General features: G+C 39.7%; 2 protein-coding genes across 2 annotated transcripts; both read left to right on the forward strand.

Moving 5' to 3' along the window:
* The first annotated feature begins 414 nt into the window (after nucleotides 1-414).
* LOC105048672 (patatin-like protein 2) lies at nucleotides 415-3,184 on the forward strand. Its single transcript, XM_010928065.4, has 6 exons — nucleotides 415-644; nucleotides 870-1,048; nucleotides 1,839-2,028; nucleotides 2,122-2,283; nucleotides 2,391-2,693; nucleotides 2,800-3,184. The coding sequence occupies exons 1-6, from the start codon at nucleotides 507-509 to the stop codon at nucleotides 3,034-3,036; spliced, it is 1,209 nt and encodes a 402-aa protein (XP_010926367.2). The 5' UTR covers nucleotides 415-506; the 3' UTR covers nucleotides 3,037-3,184.
* A 17,402-nt stretch (nucleotides 3,185-20,586) lies between these two features.
* On the forward strand, nucleotides 20,587-23,489 carry LOC105048780 (patatin-like protein 2). Its single transcript, XM_019851707.2, has 6 exons — nucleotides 20,587-20,679; nucleotides 20,912-21,089; nucleotides 22,229-22,418; nucleotides 22,512-22,673; nucleotides 22,775-23,077; nucleotides 23,181-23,489. The coding sequence occupies exons 2-6, from the start codon at nucleotides 20,992-20,994 to the stop codon at nucleotides 23,415-23,417; spliced, it is 990 nt and encodes a 329-aa protein (XP_019707266.2). The 5' UTR covers nucleotides 20,587-20,679; nucleotides 20,912-20,991; the 3' UTR covers nucleotides 23,418-23,489.
* Nucleotides 23,490-24,029: the final 540 nt, after the last annotated feature.

Consider the following 24,029-nt stretch of genomic DNA (forward strand, 5'->3'; position numbering starts at 1 on the left):
GTTGCACCTCCAGTTTAGAAGCAGCCATGGATGTTTGGAGGATTAGGTCTGAATTAGATCCCGATCGAAATGAATCAATTTTAGGTCCGAGAGGATGGTGCTATTCACTGGTTGGTGCATCAAACGCTGCACCAACCCCCTCGGCGTGTAGCCATGGAGCTTTTATTTTATTTTTTTTTTTATTTTTGGATACCAAGTTGGTGACTGGGGACCAAACGAGAAGCCAAAGACTTTGCTAGCTGGTATACATTATATTTTGGGCACATGGCTCATGGCGCTTAACTATTGCTCTTTTTCACGTGTTTCAGCTACGTGACTTATCAAAAGAAGAGTTGAACTTGCTGCACCTCCTCTTCTATATTCCCGGCCTGGTCTATAAGTAGCATGGCAATAAGAGGACTTGCATTAGCCTTCAGATAGCTATTTTTCTTCTATGAACTTTCGTTTTACTTAGAACTTAGAAGCCTCAACTCTCTCTCTCTCTCTCTCACACACACACACACAAAATGGGTAGCAACGAATCCCCGGTTGCAAACCCCCCTCCTTGCAAGGGGAAGGTGGTCACAATTTTGAGCATCGATGGAGGCGGCGTGAGGGGCATCATCCCCGGAACTATCCTCGAATTTCTCGAAGCCAAGCTTCAAGTACGTTACGGATGCCATGTCTAGATACTCTTTTCGTCCCTTCAGATCTATGCCAGATTTTGAAGCTAAAACTCCATTCCCTTGTTTTACTTGCAAACAAGCCTCCTCTCCAGTCCAATCCTGGTCTGGGAGTTGTCCGACCTCTTGCACCAGAAAATTTGGAACTACTTTCCTGTATTTCGACTTTTTAGTTATCTCACAAGGGTGCAATGTTGTTTGCTGCAGGAACTTGATGGACCGGATGCAAGGATAGCAGACTATTTCGACATAATTGCAGGAACAAGCACTGGTGGCCTTGTGACCACCATGCTCACAGCTCCTAATAAAGATAATCGACCACTTTTTTCTGCCAAAGATATCATCCAGTTCTATTTAGAGAACTGTCCCAAAATTTTTCCTCAAAGGTAGCAAGTAATTCTAAATTTTGAAAGAATTTTTTTTTAAAAAAAAAGTGAACATGTTGAACTTACGGCTGGTCCTCTAATGCCATGATCTTTACTTATAACAAAGTTTCTAAAACTTTGTTTTTGGACGTCCGATACATACTTGCACCATAAGGGGTTTGTTGGTTGATCAATTTCATAAATATACCAACAAAGTTTCTAAAACTTTGTTTTTGGATGTCCGATACATACTTGCACCATGAGTGGTTTGTCGGTTGATCAATTTCATAAATATACTACCAAAGTTAATTTCTAAAACTTTGTTTTTGGATGTCCAATACGTACTTGCACCATAAGGGGTTTGTTGGTTGATCAATTTCATAAATATACTAACAAAGTTTCTAAAACTTTGTTTTTGGATAATGTCCAATACATACTTGCACCATAAGGGGTTTTTTGGTTGATCACTTTCATAAATATACTAACAAAGTTTCTAAAACTTTGTTTTGGGATGTCCAATACATACTTGGACCATAAGAGATTTGTTGGTCGATCAATTTGATAAGTAAACCCGATCTAGACTATAAGTTATCTAGAGGAGGGAAAACAAAGAAGAAAAAATACGTTTCCTTTTTTTTTTTGGTTGGTTTGGTGGGTAGGTGGGGGTTAGTTGCCCAAGACTGGAAGAAGAAAACTAATGTGTGAATGGACAAATCTCTCAGCAAGTTCTAAATGAGTATAGGGCTGGTTGCTTTGTAAATAAACATCATATGTCTGAAAGTTTTAAAAAACTATAATCCCCTTCTTTCAGGACTGGTCTCTTAGCTGGAGCACTTAATTTGTTTGGCGCCGTATCAGGGCCAAAATATGATGGCAAATTTCTGCACTCTAAAGTGAAAGAACTGCTTGGTGATACAAAGCTTCATCAAACTTTAACTAACGTTGTGATTCCCGCTTTCGACATCAAGCTTCTTCAACCTGTCATATTCTCAACCTTTGAGGTATTTTACTTTCTTATATGCCCACAAATGCTTTCTTGTTTATTTTTTCTTATCACCATCAATTCTTAAGTCGCCTGTTCTGTTGGAATCTAGACGAAGACGGACCCCTCAAAGGATGCTCTTCTATCAGACATTTGCATCAGTACTTCTGCAGCTCCAACATATCTGCCTGCACACTACTTCGAAACTAAAGACTCCCAAGGGAAGACAAGGAGTTTTAATCTGGTCGATGGTGGTGTAGCTGCAAATAACCCTGTTAAGTTCTAAACTTGTGCAATATGCATGCTAATCTTTATGATAAAGTTGTTTGCTCACACCTGACCTTGGCCTATTATTTCTTCTCTGTATGATGATGAACACAGATGCTGATCGCCACGAGCCAAATTACAAAGCAGATTTTCTGGAACAATGAAGATTTTTCTAAATTCAAGCCAACAGATTTTGCAAAATTCCTTGTCGTCTCTCTCGGGACCGGGTCACCGAAGCAAGAACAAAAATTTACTGCACCAGAATCAGCTAAATGGGGTCTACTTGGATGGTTACAAAACAAGGGTTCCACACCTATTATTGACATTTTTTCACAATCAAGTGCAGACATGGTGGATATTCATGCATCTATTCTCTTTCAAGCATTGCGGAGTGAGAAAAACTATTTACGGATACAGGTAATAATATCCTTTTATCTTGAAAGAGTAAATCATTTGGACTCACCTAATAAAATCCATGTGAATCATTCATTATAATAATTTGATACCTCATGTTATAAAATAGGATGACACCTTGGAAGGAGACACGGCATCCGTGGACGTCTCGACGAGTGAGAACTTGCGAAAGTTGGTGCAAGTTGGCCAGGATCTCCTTAAGAAGCCGGTATCGAGGGTCAATCTAGAGACTGGCGTGTCTGAGGCCTGCGATGTTGAAGGAACCAACGAAGATGCCCTCATCCGCTTTGCGAAGATGCTCTCCAACGAAAGAAAGTCTAGGAATGCAAAAATGTCAGCTGCTTGAAATGCCTCTGAAAGGATCGAGCAGACAAGTATGCATGCCTGATAAATTTGAATGTATCTTTGTCAATCTAGCTTTTCCTCAGTGGTTGTATGATTCAATAAAGATTCATGTATGAAATTCATATATGCATGAAAAATCCATTTTATCTAATTTGATATTAAGAGACATTTCTCTTTTCCTCCTTTTTTTCTTTTTTTTTGAGTACCCTAGAGAAGCCCAGAATCATGTCATTTCTCAGCTTTCTAGTAGCAATGCGGAATTACTCTCCTTAACATAGTAAGATGGAGATAATCTTCATTGGTCACAGGGAAAAAATGTATGAAAGATATATACTTTTTATTCTGCTAGCCATATAAACCATGCTTCTTTCCATGAAATAAATAAGCATACCATGACTACATATCCTTTTCAATGAACTCATACATATAAGAGTTTAACATTAATTACTTTATTCTTAATTACATACCAAGGATATTCTTATTAAAAATTATAACCATGCATATGTCAACATGACAACATCCGAAAAAAATAAGAATCTCCCAACATTATGCATGCAGAACTGGGTAGAAATGACACCAAGAATTATTTTTATGGCGATGCGACAAGTATTTATATTTTAAGACACTCAAAATATACAAACTAGCGCCAATTTGGTGTTATATTATCGGTGAACTAATGACACTACCTGGTGCTATAACCAAACCGAAGTAAGCCCAGGCCCAACCCGGCCCAGTATTCGGGCTTACTTCCAAGGCCCGAGCTTGGTGCTTCCTCAGTCTTCGGGCTTTGGGCTGGGCCACGGCGTTTCTCCTCTATTTAGATAAATAATACATAATCAGTAAATAGAAAGAACAGTTGTGAACATAAACCATCAAAACCAAATCAAATTAGTTTCTGCTAAAATTCTTTGTCATAATATTGCAAAAATTGGTCAAGAAAGACCGGTTGGAACACGGAGGGAGAGAACCCAGCCTTTGGGGTGGATGCAGGGATGGATGATGCTGCTTACTTCAAGGTAGAGATTTTCGAAGGCAACGGTCTGGATGATTCAAGATCTTAAGTTTTCGTTTTTTTTTTCCCCTTCTCTTGCTGAGAAGGCCAAGACCTAAGCAATATTGTTCACATTTTATGACTCTTAAACAAAACTGAGCAATTGTTTCCTAGAGTGCATGATTGCATCATGATAATTCTATATGACAGCAATCCTAAATCATCCTCACTTTTAAAATCACTGTCCAACCTAATAATAGGATATCCATCTTTGAGGTCATGAATCTAAGATTACCCCAAAATAATGATCTTGAACTGAAATTTCAAAAAAAAATACATCTTAGTCCAACTAAAAAAAATTAGTATATCAATACACTATTGATATATTAAATTAATATTATATATGATCTGACATTATATTGATATTATATATATATATTATTTATAGTATATATTATATTATATTATATTAGTCATATTATTGTTATGTTATTCTTCAATGATAATTTTAAATTATAGTAGAATATAAATATATTATTGTTGGTGTGAGGATCCGTACAGCGCCAGAATGCTGAAGTGGATGGTGAGATGAGCCTCCCGGGGGTGTGACCTGCACAAAACTCCTGACTGGAGGTTGCTCCGATGAGGACCCTCCGACACTTAAGTTAGGATTCTCGTTCAACAGATGGAGGAGCGTGAGAGGCAAAATAATGACATATCTTTTTTGGGATCCTCTTTAAGCCTTCTTTATGGTGGAGTGGAATTTAATTGGTAAGTTGGTTGGCATGATCCCATCTGATCAGGATACGATTTGCACGAAGTGGTGGGATTATCGCTCGAGATTTTTAGGATACGTCGGTTGTGGTTGTCTTATCAGTTTCATGATAGTTGTCGTCCGATAGACATTGAATTTTAAATTAGAGTGTCAACTGGATGTCATCGAGATGAGGATTGGTTGGCGATGATTAGGAGTCGGACGTCTTGTGCTGCCTTCAAATGAGAAAGTAAGAGCTGGGGGTCTATTCGAAAAAGAGAGGTTAGTCGGCCTAATGTGATTGGTTGACGACCGTCTTCTAATCGAAGTGGGGTGGCCACTCAGGTGTGTTGCCGACATGTCAGACTGGACTATCGATGATTATGCATAAGAGTTGCTGAGTGATAGTCGACAGGCCTTCATCTGTGGAGCGCTGATTGGGCGAATGTCGAGGACTAATCGGCGAAGGTTATGAACGACCATGAGTCGGCAAGGACTTCAGTAAGTGGGCTCATCATGTTTGGATATCCTGAGCCTCAGGCTTCTTCATATCATCGGTCCGTACATAATTTTTCTCAACATATGCCCTCCTACTCTCGAGTTCAAACTTTAGTTGACAAAGGGAGTACACCTGCTTCTTTAAGCCGAAGATATGAAAAGACCTTTCAATTGATGGGACGTACGCAATTTTAGAGCAGAAATAAGGCAGTGCGACTTAAGTCATCGTGACTGAATTAAATGGCATCGTTTCGCAATCTTTTTTTTGAATCATGATGTTATTTATCCAACTGGCAACTGTGGCTAATCAAATAGGAGGGCGCCACGTGTGCCATGTGCTGCAGGTTGTTAGGCGGGAAATGATTTAATATCTGATGATTATCTTCCTTCGGTTATAAATAAGGAAAGCGTCTGTCCTGGCCTCTCTGATTGTTTGTAGGCCATTCTATTCTCCTTTTTTCTTTTCTGTCTTTATTGCGGCTTCTCAAAATAAGAAACTCTCCCCTTTCCTCTATGTCGCGATCCCTTGGGGGTACTTTTGTAGGTGTTTTTCCATCGCTTCATTCCTCTATCTTTTCCCTTCATTCTAAGGTGGGTTTCCTTAGTGTTCCTTCTTTGTCCATCTATTTTTCCTTCTTTCTTCCTTCTTCTAGACTACCTTTTAACCCTTTCATCTGGAGATGGCTGGGGTGAGGTTGGGCCCGGCGCTCTTGGCTCCGTATTAAATCAAGATGACTTGAATCGGATATGGATTTGGTTCAGAGTTCCTTCAGAATTCGATTTAGAACTCCTCGGGACCGGTGATCGAGTAACAGTCTGCCTCCTGATCAGCTTGGGGTGTATGAAGAAGCACTCCGATTGGGCTTGAGATTTTTCGTTCCTCTTCTCGTCTTTGACATATTCCACTTTTACGACCTTTCCCTTTGTGCAGTGGTCCCAAATTCTTTCAAATTCATTGTGGATTTTTTAGTTATCTATATTATAGCCAATGTTCGGCCATCTGTCTCACTCTTCCACTCTTTCTTCACCATCAAGACACATCCTTATGGCAAGGACTGGTAGTATATATCTTTTCAGAGGGAAGTTTATCCTCTGATAAAGGATGCTCATTCCTCCATCCATCGATGGAAGGAGCAATTTTTGTTCATTTTGAGTTCTTTTGTAAATGATTGGAACTTGCCGAGCTGGGGTCGACTGGATATTTCAGCATTTAAGATCCCAAAATTGAGGGTCGAGGAAGAGGATCATTTTAAGATCTTTAAGAATTTTAAAGCTCCCTCCATCAAAGAGTTATTGTCCAATTAAGTCATTTTTAACACTGGATTTAGTCAGACCAACCTCAGGGGTGAGTAACGTAGTCATCCATTTTTCTAATTTCTTTCTTCATTTGTTTCTGATCAAGTTTGGTTGATTGCAGAGATGAGGCCTGAGGATCTCGTCAAGATGATATGGAATCTTCTGAAGAAGAGGAAACCTTCGACGTCAGAAGGCACTTCCAAGAAGCCAATGATCCATCGAGAAGAGACTGCAGATGATCGGGCCTTAGCGATCGAGTCCGCTGTTGTGCTAGCAACTTCTACTCCTTCGAATCCATCCCCATCGGCTATGGTCCCTATTTTTGTGGTCGCCACGGTGCCAGTGTCTCTGCCACTTGTGGCTCCTACTATCACTGTCAAAATGGGCCGGGCCGGCCCGACCTATAAAGGCCTAAAATTTGATGGGCCGGGCTGGGCTAGGCCCATCCAAAAAATGGGACGTAATATTGCTGGCCCAGCCCAGCCCTTTAAAGACTGTGGGCCGGACCGGGCCAGCTCATGGGCCTTAAATCTCAAATGACTGATAAAAAAATTAATAATTTAATAAAAAAATCAATATATCATCAATTGAAAGTTGAAACATCATCAATTCAACCATTTAAAATTCAAAAATTCAACCCAAATATTAATAAAATTAAAATTAAAAATTTCAAACATCACCAATTCAATAATTCATCACACTAAACCATGTAAAATACTAAAATTTAATATCCACAATAAATCATATTTCACTATCTTTATTGGCTCTTCCTTAAGCTGTATGACATTTGAATCTGCTTGAGATACACTTATCTCAAGGCTATCATCTTTATCTAAAATTCATAATAATAAAAAAATTAGACAATCAATCTCATTGAAAAATAAAAATCAATCATTAATCAAGAAATTAAAATAAATCTAAAGAACATAAAAAAATATCATTTGGAGCAAAGCCATGCAACTAATTTCGCGTGCAAATAAGAGTTTGGATATTTTAGAAAGGAGAGAGCTTCCATACTTGTTCAAAACACGATCTCCAATACCAAAGGCAGATTCAGATGCTACTGTAGTAATTGGAATGCTTAACACATTACGTGCCATAACTGAAAAATCAGGATATTGTGTAGTTACCCTTCAATACTTGAATATATCCAAATTACTAAAGCAGTCATAATCAAGTGTTCGTTCTTCCAAATAAAGATCCAATTCAGATTTGCCATCGTTAGATTTAGTTGCACTCCCATATTTCTTGAACTCCTAAAAAATTTTAAACACATTTACAACAAAAAAAGAAAAATAGATGAGACATCAGATATTAAATAATATATAGCTGAAAAAAATTAAAATTTTAAAATAATAAATTTTAAAAAATATTCAAAACTTATACTAAAAACTTTTGTATTCCTGGTTTTAGCTCCTCCACTTGGCTTAGGCAAAATATTGGATTGAGAATCACTTGCACTTGCACTTGATGATGCACTGGACTTGCTTGCATATTGTTCATAGAGCTTGTACAATTTCATCTTCACAAAATCTCTTTTCTCTTCAGCAATAGAAGGATCAATCTTTGAGTAACAAAATTCTAAAAATTCAAGCTTCATGCGTGGATTAAGAATAGCTCCAAATGCAAGCACTACACTATACTCCTTCCAATATTTGTCAAACTTTCCTTTCATTCTTTGAGTCATGTTCCTGATAATCCCATTTTACCATACAAATTATCATTCAACATACATTCAATTTTTCAAACTTGCAAAAAATATAAGTTAGAGGTCGGATAAGATGAGCCAGAGATCTTATTAGTAGTCTCATAAAATAGTTCTAAGAATTCATATATTTTCTCTCCTCTCCTCCATTCATCGTCTGTTGGACAATATTTAAAATTTCTATCAACCAATTAGAGATTAGCAAAAGTCTTTTCATATTTGAGTGCACTATCAAGCATCAAATATGTTGAATTCCATCTGATTGATATATCTAACTTTAAACCAATTCCTATATCAAGACCCATTTGCTTAACACATTCTTGAAATTTTTTCATCCTCCCATCTGATCTCCTCACATATTTGATACTCTCTAATTTTATACAAAGATTCACCAGCCACCTTCAAGCCTTTTTGAACAATGAGATTCAGTATGTGAGCAGAGCAACGTACGTGAAAGAACTTTCCATCACATAATAAGCTATTTTGCAAACGAAGATGACCTTTCAAAATATCTATCATGTTGTCATTAGATGAAGCATTATTTAAGGTAATAGAAAAAACTTTTTTCTCTATACTCCATTTTTTCAAGCAATCAAATATAGTTGAAGCCAATTCAACTCCAGTGTGGGGAGGTTTCATACGAGCAAAATTGAAAATTTTACTGTTTAGTTTCTAATTTTCATCAACAAAGTGAGCAGTTAAATAAATATAACCCTCAGTAGTGCATACTGTCTATACATCAGAAGTCAAACATACTCTGTTAGGAATCTTAGCCATAGCTTGTTTAAGCTTCTCTTTTTCTCTCAAATGAATTTTTTGAACATCAGCCACAGCAGTATTCCTAAAATTTATCACCACATCTAGATTTATATACTTTGCCCAAGCTCTAATCTTATCATATTCAACAAAATTATAAGGCAAGTCATGTTTAATGATAGCTTCTGCAAGCATTTCATGAGAAATCATTTGATCTATCTTTCTAGATCTTATTTTTCCTACTTAATCAATGATCATTTCATCCACATTATAATATTCAACTATTTTACAACTTTGCAAATGACGATGCAAATGTGAAGTTCCATAATTTGAACCATCAGATTTAGGACCAACTTTATACTCATGTTTGCAACCATTACACGTTGCTATTTCAATTCCATCTTTTGCTTTACCAATTTTTGTGAAAAAATTCCAAACATCTGATGTTTCTATTTTCTGCTTCTTATTCATTGATCCAAAAATATTAGATTCAATTTCAGTTTCGATTGAAATTTCTGACGACTGAGAGTTCATGATTTGTCAAAAATTTTACATAAAAATTATAAAATATAATAAACAAAAGATACTATGATTGATTCAATAATCAGTATGACTAAAGTAAAATCTAATGAAATAGTTATTTAATTAATAATTTAATATCAATTAATTTAATTTAACATCCGATTTACAGATTAAAGAGAGTCGAGGAGAGAGATACCAACTGGCGGACGACTACTGAGAGGGAGAGAGACTGAGGAGGAGGAAGAGGGGAATCGTCTGGTCAGTGGTGTCGGTTGTCCGTCGGTCGGTGGCGGTGTCGGTTGTCCGTCGGTCGACAGTGGTCAGAAAGGAGGAGGGGCGTCGATCGACGGAGAGGAGGGGCTCGGAGGAGGAGGGGGATCGTCCGATCAGCGATCGAGAAGGAGGGCATCGATCGACGAAAAGGAGGAGGGCTGGAGGGAAATCGTCCGATCGGTGGTGTCGGTTGTCCGTCGGTCGACAGCGATCGAAAAGGAGGAGGGGCTCGAAGGAGGAGGGGGATCATCCGATCAGCGATTGAAAAGGAGGAGGAGAATCATCCGATCGATGGCATCGGTCATCCGTCGATTGGCAGCGGTCGGAAAGGAAGAGGGGCATCGATCGACGAAAAGGAGGGGCCCAGAGGAGGAGGGGCTCGACGTCCTGCTGCTCGATGGAGACGATCATCCTGCTGACGAGAAAGAGGAGGCGATCATCCTATGGCGATGTGGGGGCAGCGGTGCGGTGGCAGCGACGGCGGCCGACGATGTGGGGGCGGCGGGGCAACGGCAGCGGCCTGCGATGTGGGCAGCGGTCAGGATTCTGAAATCAAATTAAAAAACTTAGGTCCCATTCCCACTGTCCCAACCTCCCAATAAAATATAAAATCTAATACCTAATAGTAATACTGTTACACTGTAAATTGTAATATAGTTTTTTTTTATTTTTTTAAATTTTCATGGCCCATCTAGGCTGGCCCGACCCAATCCATTTAGCCCTTGGGCTGATGTGGGATGGGCCAAACAGGTCCAGTTGTTATTTGGGCTACTCGTATGGCAGCCCAGCCCATCCCATTCATAGGGTTGGGCAGGGCCGATCCTATAGGCCAAGCCCATTTTGACAGCCCTAGCTCCTACACCAATTTTTCTAGCATCCCCTGTGAAGCCAGGATTCAGCTTTCCTCGACTGCAGGCCCAAGCAGACTACCTCCTCTTGCCAACCAAATAGATCCTGATACTCGCCTTCTTTCCATCCTTGAGAATGCAACTTTTAATGACTAGAGGGTTGTCAAGGAGCTGATCGAGAGCATCATGCTTCCAATGGAACTGAAGGGGATCAATGACATGGACTTTAATGACCTACAATAAAACTCTATGACTACTATGCACCAGGTGCTTCCTCTGTTCTTCTGCTCATTCCTTTGCTTTTTTTTCTCCTCTTCATCTCTTTTTCTAACATGATTTTTGTGCAGATGCTTCATTTCTTGGTCATCCTTTTGAACCTGCATGTAGAACAAAAATGATCAGGAGTCTGCACCAGAAGCCTGAGTTTGACGCAGTGGAGGCATGCATGCAAGTTGAGGCGGCTGGGGGGTAGGTCGATGGCCTGAAGGAGTCTTTGAATAAAGCTTTCATCGACTTTGCTTGAAAGGGGGAAGAGCTGTAGGAGGCCATTGCTAAAATCACAGAGGTCGAAAAAAAGGTCGGTGTCGAGGCCAAGCTGGAGGTCAAGGGAAGGATTGCTAAGGCCTGTCGATCGATCGTAGAAGCCTTCAAGGCTTCAGCAGACTTTGAGCAGGAGAAGGCTAAGGCAGTCGATAGTTTCAAGGCATCCGAGGAGTTTCACGATGCCATGGTCGCATTCAGTCAGGAGTCCTTTAATATGGGACATGAGACTAGATTCGAAGATTGCCACCATCGAGTAGCAGTTTGACTCCCTGAAGCTGACCTCTCCTTCCTAGATAAGGATGAGGGTGAAGAGAGAGCTGAAAAGGAGCCCACTCCTTTGGGGCTATGCCAGCCGCTGGTCAAATCAAAGCATCGATCCTCGGATCCCCTAGGAGTTGTGTCAGATTCCTTTGATTTTCAAGATGAGGTCAGGAGATGAGACGTCTTATGCTTTTTCTTTTCTTTCCTTCTGTAGAGAGGTCGTTATTAATGAAATGAAGTTTCATTCCCTTTGAATTTATGTTTTCCTTCTTTTGTTTATTTAGTCGTGTCAGCAAGTCCTCGATGGTTATATACCTTCAACTTCCTACCGACGGCTTCTGCTGTAAGGATCAGATCTTGTATAAATGACCTAGAGAAGAAGGTCAAGGAAATTGAACAAGAAAGCCACCGCACGGAGGAAGGAGCTGTCAAAGACCAGGAAGACATTTGGCGAAAGTTTGAAGGAGGTTGCGCGAGTAAGGTCGTCCATCTGTCAGCACGAAAAGGAGCATTCTGCAGAGATGGCTCGGCTGATCGTTGAATTTGCAAGATTATCAAGACTCATCGAGGAAACTACTTGGGATGCTGCAGCCAAACAACTCTGATCCTGCAACCAGCTCCACCAGGCGTGAGAAAAAATTTCGATGCTGGTGTCATCAAAGGCCGCCGTCAAAGAGTCCAAGTAGTATTTCGTCGATCGTGTGGCACGACTGCAAAGAGAACTTCGTGTCGCCTAGGAGAAAATCTCCACACTTGAGCGATCGGAGAGTAGAGCTGTAGTCACTGAATACAGACCGAGGGAGAGTCGATCAGCAGTCACAAGATCCGAAGGCTTGGTCGGAGAAGGATTAGCTAACCCCACATCTTCAGGTGACACAGTCCAACACATATTCGACACAGGCTATACGGCTAGCTTTTGGACGTGTAGAAATCGGATCGAAATGGCATTACCAGAACTCGATCTTTCTAACTTTTCTCTCGAAGGTGATACCAAACCCCTCACCTTCTGGGATAGGTCTCAGAGCATGGAGATTCATGAGCTCGGATCTGATGGTGAGGAGATCCACGAGGAAGTTTCTGATGAAGTTTCAGAGGTCGAAGCCAGTCGTGGTCCGATGTAATAATCCCTGTTGTCATCAGCTCATAGTGATGATGTTCCAGTAGTCATGATAGGCTATATGAATGTAATAGTGACCACTTATCTTATCTTATATTTTCTTTTCCTTTCGTTTTGTAATGATACGGGCTGTTTCACATTCCTGATGAGAACTCCTCGACATTTTTCTTGCCAGATGTCCCATGTATTAATCGTGGGTGGCATTTTGATGCTTCATAACTCTTGGCACATGCAAGACGAATCTGACTAGATTGGGCGACGGTCGTGAAGAATGACGGTCGCCACTCCTTCCGATAGAATGAACTTTGGGAAGAGGCATTAGGCCTATAAAGGTGCACCACTGGTGGTGTTTCGGTCCGCGAAGTGCCATCTGGGTTAACTTCCAAAGTTAGGAAGATGTGTCATTTATGGTCTAGAGAGTAATCGCACCATCGAAGCGAGCGATTGGTGGTTAATGGGGGCAGTTGCGCCTATAAAAAGGGACTGATGGCTAGCGAGAACTTTACCTTCCATTTTTCCTCCTGTAGTACTTGCAAAAACTCCCCATCTTTTTTACCACCATGATGCCTTCAAAGAAGTCTATTAAGGGCCTAGTTAAGGAGAGGAGGGCCACCGCAAAATAGATCCTTTCGTCTAAGAGGGTGAAAAAAGATGGGCCCAGCCAATCCTCTCTCAGGACGCCGTCTACCCCTTAGCCGTCATCGCCTATCAGGAATGAGAGTGCCCCCTCCACTGAGCAGATCTCCTATGCAGTCAGCAAGCACTACATCAAAGAGTATAAGATCTCGACGGCATTCGAGGATGATGCCACCGGCATCGCCGCCTCCATCTACGTCTTCAACTTCGAAGACTGCAAGGTCTGCTTGGGATGGATGATGCCGTAGCTGGTCTTTTACTACCTCCTCCCTGACAATAATGATGAGGAGGTAGGGGCCCTTTCCTTGGATGAGGAATAGATTCCTCATCCCTCTTCCTTTTCTTCTTTTCTTTTTTTTTTGTGGGGTGGTATTTGAAGCACCATCCTTTGTAAATATTTTAATGAAGAGTTAGTTTACTCCTCCCCATATGTCATGTGTATATGTTTGCTTTCGATTGATAACTATTCTTCCATTAGGCCGAATAAAGGCCGTCTCATTTTAAAGCCGATCAAAGGCTCCTTTAGTTAGGTTGAACAAAGACCGTCTTATTTTAAAATCGATCAAAAGCTACTTCAGTCGGGGCTGAACAAAGACCATTCCATTTTAAAGTCGATCAAAAGCTCTTTCAGTCAGACCGATCAAGGGCTACCTCATTTTAATTTAAAGTCGATCAAAGGCTTCTTCTGTCGGACCAATCAAAGGCTATCTCATTTTAACTTAAAGTTGATCAAAGGCTCTTTCAATCGGATCAATCAAAGGCTATCTCATTTTAATTTAAAGCCGATCAAAAGCTCTTTCAGTCGGACTAATCAAAGGTCGTCTCGTTTTAATTTAAAATCGATCAAAGGCTCATTTATTCGTCTGGGGTCGTGGGCTGACGAGTAGATAAGAAACCATTTTCTTAGAGAGTAAGGATCTCATTAATGTTGTATACTATATTACTGATAATACACTCGAAGATTTTTTAAATTTCATAATCGGGAGAGTGGAGTTCCATCTAATTACTTCAGCCGACAGATTCCTAGCTTGATAACTTCATCTACTCGATTGGACCCTCCAAATTTGGGACCAGCTTGTCACGTTCCCCAAGTTAAGAAACTTCTGTCCTGCACAGGACTAGGTCACCAACCTTGAAGACCTTGTTCCGAACTCTGAAGTTATAGTATCGAGCAATCTTGTGTTGGTAAGCTGCCATTCGGACATGCGCCCTTTCTCGAACTTCTTCAAGTAGGTCTAAGTCAGCATGCAGCCTCTTCGAGTTGGTCTGCTCATCATAGTTCTCAACTCATGCCGACAGGATCCTAATCTCAGCAAAGATTACTACTTCCATCCCGAAGGCCAAATCGAAAGGGGTTTCTACCGTTGGAACTCTTGGTGCTGTCCGATACATCCAAAGCACATGGTGGAGTTCATCGGTCCAAAATCATTTCGCTCTATCTAACCTTATCTTCAGACCCCCTAAGATAGTCCAATTTGTTACCTTGACTTCACTGTTGGCTTGAGGGTGGGCTACAAAAGTAAGGTGATGTAAGATCCCATGCTCTTTATAGAATTCTTCAAACTTAGCTCCTATGAATTGACGTCCATTATCGGTGATCAGTACTCGAGGTAGATCAAACCAGCATATGATTGATTTCTAGATAAAGTTTGTCATCTTCGCTTCCGTGATGTGGGCCAGTGGTTCGACTTCTACCCATTTAGTGAAGTAGTCCTCAGCGACGAGCAGAAACTTATGTTGATCTAAGGTCAGTGGAAAGGGGCTAAGGATGTCCATCCCCTATTGTGTAAAAGGCCAGGGGGTGTAAATGAGGGTGATTGGTGTTGCAGACAGTCGTGTATATTAGAGTTCCTTTGGCACTTATGACACCGCATAACATAGCTCTCGAAATTCTTTTGCATTATTGGTCAATAGTAGCCCTATCGAAGGAGCTTGTAAGCTAGTGCCATCTTTTTGATATGACTCTCACAAATATCTTCATGCACCTTTCTAAGTACGTAGTCAGCTTCGGATGATCATAGGCATTTGAGAAGAGACAGTGAATAAGATCTCTTGTACAGTTTTTCTTCATGAAGAAGATATCCAAACGACTGATATTTTATCTTACGAGCCTCCTTTCAATCTGCGGATAGCATCCCATCTTTAAGATAGCTGATCAGTGGATCAATCCAAGAAAGTTTCTCGTCTATCTACATTATGGTCATCGGCTCTTCAATGCTTGATTGGCTCATCACTTCGAAAAAGACTTTCTTAGGCAACTCGAGTGGCACCAACGTCATCAGCTTAGACAACAAATCGGCCCTAGAGTTTCCAACCTGGATATCTATTGGATTTCAAATTTGTTAAACATAGATGCCAGTCTCTAATCTTCTGAAGGTATTTCACCATGTTCTCTCCTCAAGCCTTATAATTGCCTTGAATAGGTCCGACGACTAGCTAGGAGTCATTACAAGCCTTCAAGTTTTGTATCTCTAGTTCTCTAGCTATTCGGAGTCTTGCGGCCAAGATTTTGCATTTGGCTTCATTATTTATTGCTGGAAACTTGAAGTACAAGGCATACTCGGCTACTATCTCTTTTGGATCCGAGAGGATTAGTCCTGCATCGAATCCCGTAGAGTTGGATGAGCCATCCATGTACATCACCCAGAGATAGGTATTAGCTTCTGAAGAGCCCTCGTCAGTCGGGACATGTGGCTCAGCTTCTTCCTACTCAGTTGGGTCATTTGGAATGGTGCATTCGGCCATAAAGTCGGCTAAGGCTTGAGCTTTAATGGATGGTTGGGGCTGGCTTCAAACTAGAATATCAATATCGGGCTACCTCCTTTAGAGTTGAGGGGGAGGCTTGGCAAAGGATGGCGTTGGTTGCTCTATGGAGGAGCATCGCCACCTTAAAGGGCTGAAGGTGATTGATGGGATCAGCAGTTCCATCGTAGCTTTCAAATTATGGAGCCTTGAAGTATCGAGGAAGCAGCTCCTACATGATCCTCGAATCAAAAGATGGGTCGTTATTAAACCCATCATAAGGTGTCAAGGAAGTATTGCGAATTGCATTAATCCATTGATCAATTTTTCAAAGCCATCACTCGAGCATAGGGTTTTAGACGGTACAGGCCTCGGAGTGCTGGGGGGATCGCCGATCAGGGGTTGAATCATGTCTTGATCGGGGATTCGGAGATCGTTGTCTTCTTGGTTCTGGAGTTCTGGAGCGGTTCTGGCAGATCTATCTCCTCTTCGAGCTTTGTGTAGGGGCCCACAGTTGTTTCGACGATGGTGGCTGTGAAGATGGATTCGATGGTGGTGCCGTCGAGAGAGGTGCAGGGACAATCTAATTAGGCTACGATGTTGCCTGTAGAGGTTTCAGGGCCGGCCTGGATTGCCTGGACAGTAGCCGTCAGATTCTGGACTATTGGAAGAGTAAGTTGAGCTGATCCATTGTGACCAACACCGACTGAGAAGGCAGGGGAGTTTCTGCCACTGGCGACCATATCCGATTGTTAGCCTAGCTCTCCGTCGATGAGGCGGTGGCGTTGGTATGGCAGGATGAAACTCTCTTAGGTGACATGGTTCTTGTTGCTCTCGATCTACGCTCCTCCAAATGAGTTCAAAGAACCCTTCCTCTAGTGCCAATCTATTGGTGCGAGGATCCATATGGTATCGGAATGCTAAAGTGGATAGTAAGATGAGCCTCCTGAGGGTGTGACCTGCATAAAAATCTTAATCGGAGGTTGCTCCAATGAGGATCCTCTGATGCTCAAATTAGGATTCTCATTCAACAGATGAATATGCATGAGAGATGGAATTATAGCATACCTTTTTTGGGATCCACTTTGAGCCTCCTTTATAGATAGAGGGGTGGAGCTTCAGTTGGTTAGTTGATTGGCACGATCTCATCCGATCAAGATGCGATTTACGCAAAGTAACAAAATTATCGTTCGAGATTTTTGAGATACGGTGGTTGTGATTGCTTTATCAATTTCATAACAGTTATCGTTCGGTAAGTATTGAATTTTGAATTGGGGTGCTAACTGGGTGTCATCAAGATGAGGATTGATCGATGATGATTTGGAGTCGAACAACTTGTGCTGCCTTCAGATGAGGATGTTAAGAGCTAGGAGCCCATTTGGAAGGAGGTTAGTCGGCCTGACGTGATCGGCTGACGATCGTCTTCTAATCAGAATGGGGTGGCCACTCGAACATGTTGCCGACTCGTTGGACTGGCCTATTGGTGATTATGCATAAGAGTCGCTGAGTGATAGTCGACAGGCTTTCATCTGTGGAGCACTGATTGGGCGGATGTCGAGGACTAGTTGGCAAAGGTAATGACCGATCATGAGTCGGCAAGGGCTTCAGCAAGCGGGCTCACCATGCTTCGATATCTTGGGTCTTGAGGTTCTTCATATCATCGGTCCGTGCGGAATTTTCCTCAATAATTATTATATTTTTATTTATATAATAAAATTATTTAATATATTATTTTATTTATTTTATTTTTTTAATCAAAAAATATTAGTATTAAAAAAATAATATATTATAATTATAAATAAAAATACTAATTCTGTAATAACAATTAATACATGTATAGTTAATAAATATATCTTTAATCACTAGATTATGGCCTACAAAATGCCTTAATTTTATATCATTAAGAATCAGAGTATCCAAAGATTCGAATCATTGGATCCTAGATCACCGTGGCAATCCCATTTGGATCACTAAACACCATGTTAGGGACGTGCCACAGCAATCAAGTATATGACGGGACTAAAGTCCCTTGGAGGTGATGGAAGCTGAGCTACTCCTACAAAAAAGCTCTCCTCAGCATAAGTCAACTGTTGAGGTTGCAGAGCAGAACTAGAAAGATGTTTGTCTTGGAGGTTAGATGCTTCTATTTTTTTAGGCCTATTTTTAATCTCCAACTAAGAAGATCTGATTGAGATTTCTTAGAGGAACATCAGCTGCACGATGACTGCAGTGTGGGCTATATGCGGGATAATTCCTCACACACCGCACCGTATCAGTTATTAATTGCCCCAACATATACTTCTTAGCAATAATTAGGGTTCATGTGTTGATAAACTAGTTCAGGTAATTTAAGCTCATAATATTATATTTGGTATGGGAGAGCATTGAGATGAGCGATCAGTAAAGACAACTAATTCAACCATTATCCCCATGCCAACTGTTAATATTATCATCTAGTTTAAAAGTGCGCCAAACACAAGGCTTGAGTGGTCAAATGACTCGGTAAAACTAGTGTATGGGTGATAATTTTAAAAGATGTGAGGTCAAATGACTCGATACAACTAGAGAATCGTATGATTCCCCACGCATCTATGGTAGTTTTTTTTTTGATGCAATCTATGATAGTTACACACTATATATATATATATATATATAACCAACTAGGATTGTCGTCATCTAGCTTAGCTTGGAAGTGCGTTAAATGTAAGGTGTTGGAGGGAAATTCTTTACGATTCCCCACGCATCTATGATAGTTTTTTTTTTGATGCAACCTATGATAGTTATATATATATATATATATATATAACCAATTAGGATTGTCGTCATTTAGTTTAGCTCAGAAGTGCTTTAAATATAAGGTGTTGGAGGGAAATTGAATTTTTGGGAAAAAGATGTGTGGTCAAATAAATCGATACAACTAGAGAATCGTACGATTCCCTACACATCCATGATAGTTATATATATATATATAATCAACTAGGATTGCCGTCATCTAGCTTAGTTTGGAAGCGCGTTAAATATAAGAGGTTGGAGGGAAATTTAATTTTTGAGTTTTCAAAAATTGAATTTCCCTCCAACAAACAGAAGAGAAGGGAGGAGGGTATGTTTTTCTACTTTGAAAACCCCTCCACCACAGGTGGAGCCGTGGAGATGTAGGATGTAGACGATCGCGCGTGTGCCCGACCTGGCCCACACATGCGTGTTCTAGCATAAGGGTTGTTGTATTTCTGGTGTATGATTAATCATTTAAAAAGGGAAAGACAATCTGGCCATATTTAACTGGAGACTCGTTCCCCACGCATCCACGTCTATTATGTACAAGAAGTAGTAGGTAGCTGGAAAATGGATCAATTGGCTGGTTCGACTTGAATGCAAGTTAGTGCCAGATTTGAATCAAATGGAATGTGTGTTGACCCCCCAGATAATTGCAGTATCCATATGCTCATAGTCATACATTGTATTTTTCATAAAATAGCTAAAAATGAGTCCGGGCCTAAAGGTATACTGTAAATGAGACGTGTGTTGATGTATTGTTTACTCATGGATCTCATAATTTTATTCTTCAAAAAATATCTCATATGAAATGGATAATCTCTTCTTATATAAATCAAAATTTTTCTTAACTCATAATTAATATAAGATCAATAATATTATTTCTTCTATAAGACTACACCACAACAGAATGATTAGGAAATCATGTATGAATCTGAGGCATAATTTATCTATTACTCCCGTTCATATGTCTAATTTGGCACTCGAACGTCTATGCTGCCCTGGTTGCCCCTCCAGTTCAGAAGCAGTCATAACCATGGTGCTATTCGCTGGTTGGTGCATCAAACGCAGAGCCAACCCCTTCAGCATGTAGCCATGGGGCTTTTATTTTATTTTATTTTATTTGTGGATACCTAGTTGGTGACTGGGAACCAAACGAGAAGCCAAAGACTTTGCTGGTATATATTATATTTTAGGCACATGGTTCATGGCGCTTAACTATTGCTCTTGTTCACGTGTTTCAGCTAAGTGATTTATCAAAAAGAAGAGTTGAACTTGCTGCACCTCCTCCTCTATACTCCATGGCTTGGCCTACAAGTAGCATGGCAAGAAGAGGACTTGTCGCAGAGGCATGATCTTGTACTACACTATAGCCTTCAGAGAGCTATTTTCCTTTCTATGAACTTTCGTTTTACTTAGAACTTAGAAGCCTCAACTCTCTCTCTCTCTCTCTCTCTCTATCTATCTATCACACACACACACACAAAATGGGGAGCAATGGATCTCAGGTTGCAAACCCCCCATTCTGCAAGAGAAATATATAGATGTCTTGTATTTAGATTAATATTGATCATAAAGATAATAGAGGCCGTCTTTTCAGTTTGTTGGATAGATATATCCGATGCATCTGTTTTGACGAGATATGTTATCTTGGAGACGTGAGTGTTTTTCTAAAATTTTTTTCTTTATATTCTGTAACCTTCATGATTCGAATAGTAAAAATCTATCTTTTTCTATCTGTGATTTTTTTTGATTTAAAATTTTTTATATAAATTTTATATATTTGTATTGTTCTTTATCTCTTTAATTTTTTGTCCATTAACGTCTTGCCATAACAGAGAAGGTGGTCACAATTTTGAGCATCGATGGAGGCGGCGTGAGGGGCATCATCCCGGGAACTATCCTCACATTTTTCGAAGCCAAGCTTCAAGTACATTACGGATGCCACTTATAAATATGTCTAGATACTCTTTTCCTCCCTTCAGATCTATATTAGATTTACAAGCGAAAACTCCATTCCCTTTTTTGAACTGCAAACAAGCTTCCTCTCCAGTCCAAACCCGGTCTGGGAGTTGTCTGAACTCTTGCACCAGAAAATTTTGAACTATTTTCCTGTGTTTCGACATTTTAGTTATCTCACAAGGGTGCAATGTTGTTTGCAGGAACTTGATGGACTGGATGCAAGGATAGCAGACTATTTCGACATAATTGCAGGAACAAGCACGGTGGCCTCGTGACCACCATGCTCACAGCTCCTAATAAAGATAATCGACCACTTTTTGCTGCCAAAGATATCATTCAGTTCTATTTGGAGAGCTGTCCCAAAATTTTTCCTCAAAGGTAGCAAGCAATTCTAAATTTTGAAAGAAAATAATTAAAAAATAAGTGAACTTCTTGAACTTATGACTGGTCTTCTAATGCCATGATCTTTACCAACGAAGTTTCTAAAACTTTGTTTTTGGATGCCAAATACATATACTTGCACCATAAGGGGTTTGTTGGTTGATCAATTTCATGAGTATACTAACAAAGTTTCCAAAACTTTGTTTTTGGATGTCCAATACATACTTGCACCATAAGAGGTTTGTTAGTCGATCAATTTCATAAGTAAACGGTAAACCTGATCTAGGCTATAAGTTCTCTAGAGGAGGGAAAACAAAGAAAAAAAATATGTTTGCATTTTCTTTTTTAAGATTTGGTGGGTAGGTGGTGGTTAGTTGCCCAAGACTGGATGGAGAAACAAAAAAAAAAAATGTGTGAACGCACAAATCTCTCAGAAAGTTCTAAACGAGTATAAGGTTGGTTTCTTTGTTAAGAAGAGAAATTCTTTATGCATCGCGGATGGCATAAAAAATTCGATGTAAAGTACACCGTCTTGTCCGAGTGGTCCACATAATTATCATTTTCTAACGCGTATTTAATTCTGCAGATCGTCTTTTTCATTTAAAAAATTTGTATAACGAAAATATTCCTATCTTTGAAAAAAATTATGACATCCTGTGGCATATTAATATGGCCAGGATATCATAATATGATCCAAGATATCATAATATAGAAAGAGCATTTTTATCCAACCGCTTTTTAATACGCATTTAATGCCTGCAGCTTTAGTTTTTCGTTTGAAAATTTAAATGACAAAAATACCTCTGTACTTTGAAAAAAAATTATGATATTCTATGCATATTATGACATTCTGTGGATAAAAATTATGATTTTCTGAATATAGAATGTCATAATATAGACATAAGATGTCATAATTTTACCAAAGAATAGAGATATTTTCGTAATACAAAATTTTAAATGAAACAGCTAATCTACAGGCATTAAATACATATTAAAAAGCGATGACTACATGAACCAATCGAACAAGATGATGCACTCCATGTCGGATTTTCTATACCGCCCGCACAAAGAATTTGCCTTGTTAATAAACATCATATATCTAAAAGTTTTAAAAAACTATAATCCACTTCTTGCAGGACTGGTCTCCTAGCTGGAGCACTCAATTTGCTTGGCGCCGTATCAGGGCCTAAATATGATGGCAAATTTCTGCACTCTAAAGTGAAAGAACTGCTTGGTGATACAAAGCTTCATCAAACTTTAACTAACGTTGTGATTCCCGCTTTCGACATCAAGCTTCTTCAACCTGTCATATTCTCAACCTTTGAGGTATTTTACTTTCTTATATCCCTTCAAATTCCTTCTTGTTTATTTTTGCTTATCACCATCAATACTTAACTCGCCTGTTCTGTGGGAATCTAGACGAAAACGGACCCCTCAAAGGATGCTCTTCTATCAGACATTTGCATCAGTACTTGCGCAGCTCCAACATATCTGCCTGCCCACTACTTCGAAACTAAAGACTCCCAAGGGAAGACAAGGAGTTTTAATTTGGTCGATGGTGGTGTAGCTGCAAATAACCCCGTTAAGTTCTATACTTGTGCAATGCTAATCTTTATGATAAAGTTTTTTTGCTCACACCTGACCTTGGCCTATTATTTTTCTCTATATGATGACGAACACAGATGCTGGTAGCCACAAGCCAAATTATAAAGCAGATTTTCTTGGACAATGCAGATTTTTCTAAATTCAAGCCAACAGATTTTGCAAAATTCCTTGTCATCTCTCTCGGGACCGGGTCACCGAAGCACGAAGAAAAATTTACTGCACCAGAATCAGCTAAATGGGGTCTACTTGGATGGTTGCACAACCAGGGTTCCACACCCATTATTGACATTTTTTCACAATCGAGTGCAGACATGGTGGATATTCATGCATCTATTCTCTTTGAAGCACTGCGTAGTGAGAAAAACTATTTACGGATACAGGTAATAATATCCTTTTATCTTGAAAGAATAGATCATTTGGACTCACCTAAGAAAATCCATGTGAATCATTCATTATAATAATTTGATACCTGTTATAAAATAGGATGACTCCTTGGAAGGAGACGCAGCATCCGTGGACGTCTCGACGAGTGAGAACTTGCTGAAGTTGGTGCAAGTTGGCCAGGATCTTCTTAAGAAGCCGGTATCGAGGGTCAATCTAGAGACCGGCGTGTCTGAGGCATGCGATGTTGAAGGAACCAATGAAGAAGCCCTCATCCGCTTTGCAAGGATGCTCTCCAACGAAAGAAGGTCTAGGAATGCAAAAATGTCAGTTGCTTAAAATGCCTCTGAAAGGATCGAGCAGACAAGTATGCATGCCTGATAAATTTGAATGCATCTCTGTCAATCTAGCTTTTCCTCAGTGGTTGTATAATTCAATAAAGATTCATGTATGAAAGTATCAATTCATGATATATGCACGAAAAATACATTTTATCTAATTTGATGTTAAGAGACATTTCTTTTTTTCTTTTTTTTTTTGAGTACTCCGGAGAAGCCCAGAATCATGTCATTTCTCAGCTTTCTAGTCGCAATGCGGAAGTACTCTCCTTAACATGGTAGAGATGGAGAAAATCTTCATTGGTCATAGGGAAAAAACGTATGAAAGATATATACTTTTATATTCTGCTAGCCATATAAACCATACTTCTTTCCATGAAATAAATAAGCATACCATGACTATATATCCTTTTCAATGAACTCATACATATAAGAGTTTAACATTAATTACTTTATTCTTAATTACATACCAAGGATTCTTATTAAAAATTATAACCATGCATATGTCAACATCCGAAAAAAAATAAGAATCTCCCAACATTATGCATGCAGAACTGGGTAGAAATGACACCAAGAATTATTTTTATGGAAATGGGACGAGATTTATACCTTA

Source organism: Elaeis guineensis, chromosome 7, assembly GCF_000442705.2.
Source record: "Elaeis guineensis isolate ETL-2024a chromosome 7, EG11, whole genome shotgun sequence".
NCBI lineage: Eukaryota > Viridiplantae > Streptophyta > Magnoliopsida > Arecales > Arecaceae > Elaeis > Elaeis guineensis.

Coding starts and splice junctions, on each gene's coding strand:
- LOC105048672 (XM_010928065.4), top strand. CDS start 507: ATGGGTAGCAACGAATCCCCGGTTGCAAACCCCCCTCCTTGCAAGGGG. Junction 2,029..2,121: donor TCATATTCTCAACCTTTGAG/GTATTTTACTTT, acceptor GTTGGAATCTAG/ACGAAGACGGACCCCTCAAA. Junction 2,284..2,390: donor GTGTAGCTGCAAATAACCCT/GTTAAGTTCTAA, acceptor TGATGAACACAG/ATGCTGATCGCCACGAGCCA.
- LOC105048780 (XM_019851707.2), top strand. CDS start 20,992: ATGCTCACAGCTCCTAATAAAGATAATCGACCACTTTTTGCTGCCAAA. Junction 21,090..22,228: donor CCCAAAATTTTTCCTCAAAG/GTAGCAAGCAAT, acceptor CACTTCTTGCAG/GACTGGTCTCCTAGCTGGAG. Junction 23,078..23,180: donor AAAACTATTTACGGATACAG/GTAATAATATCC, acceptor GTTATAAAATAG/GATGACTCCTTGGAAGGAGA.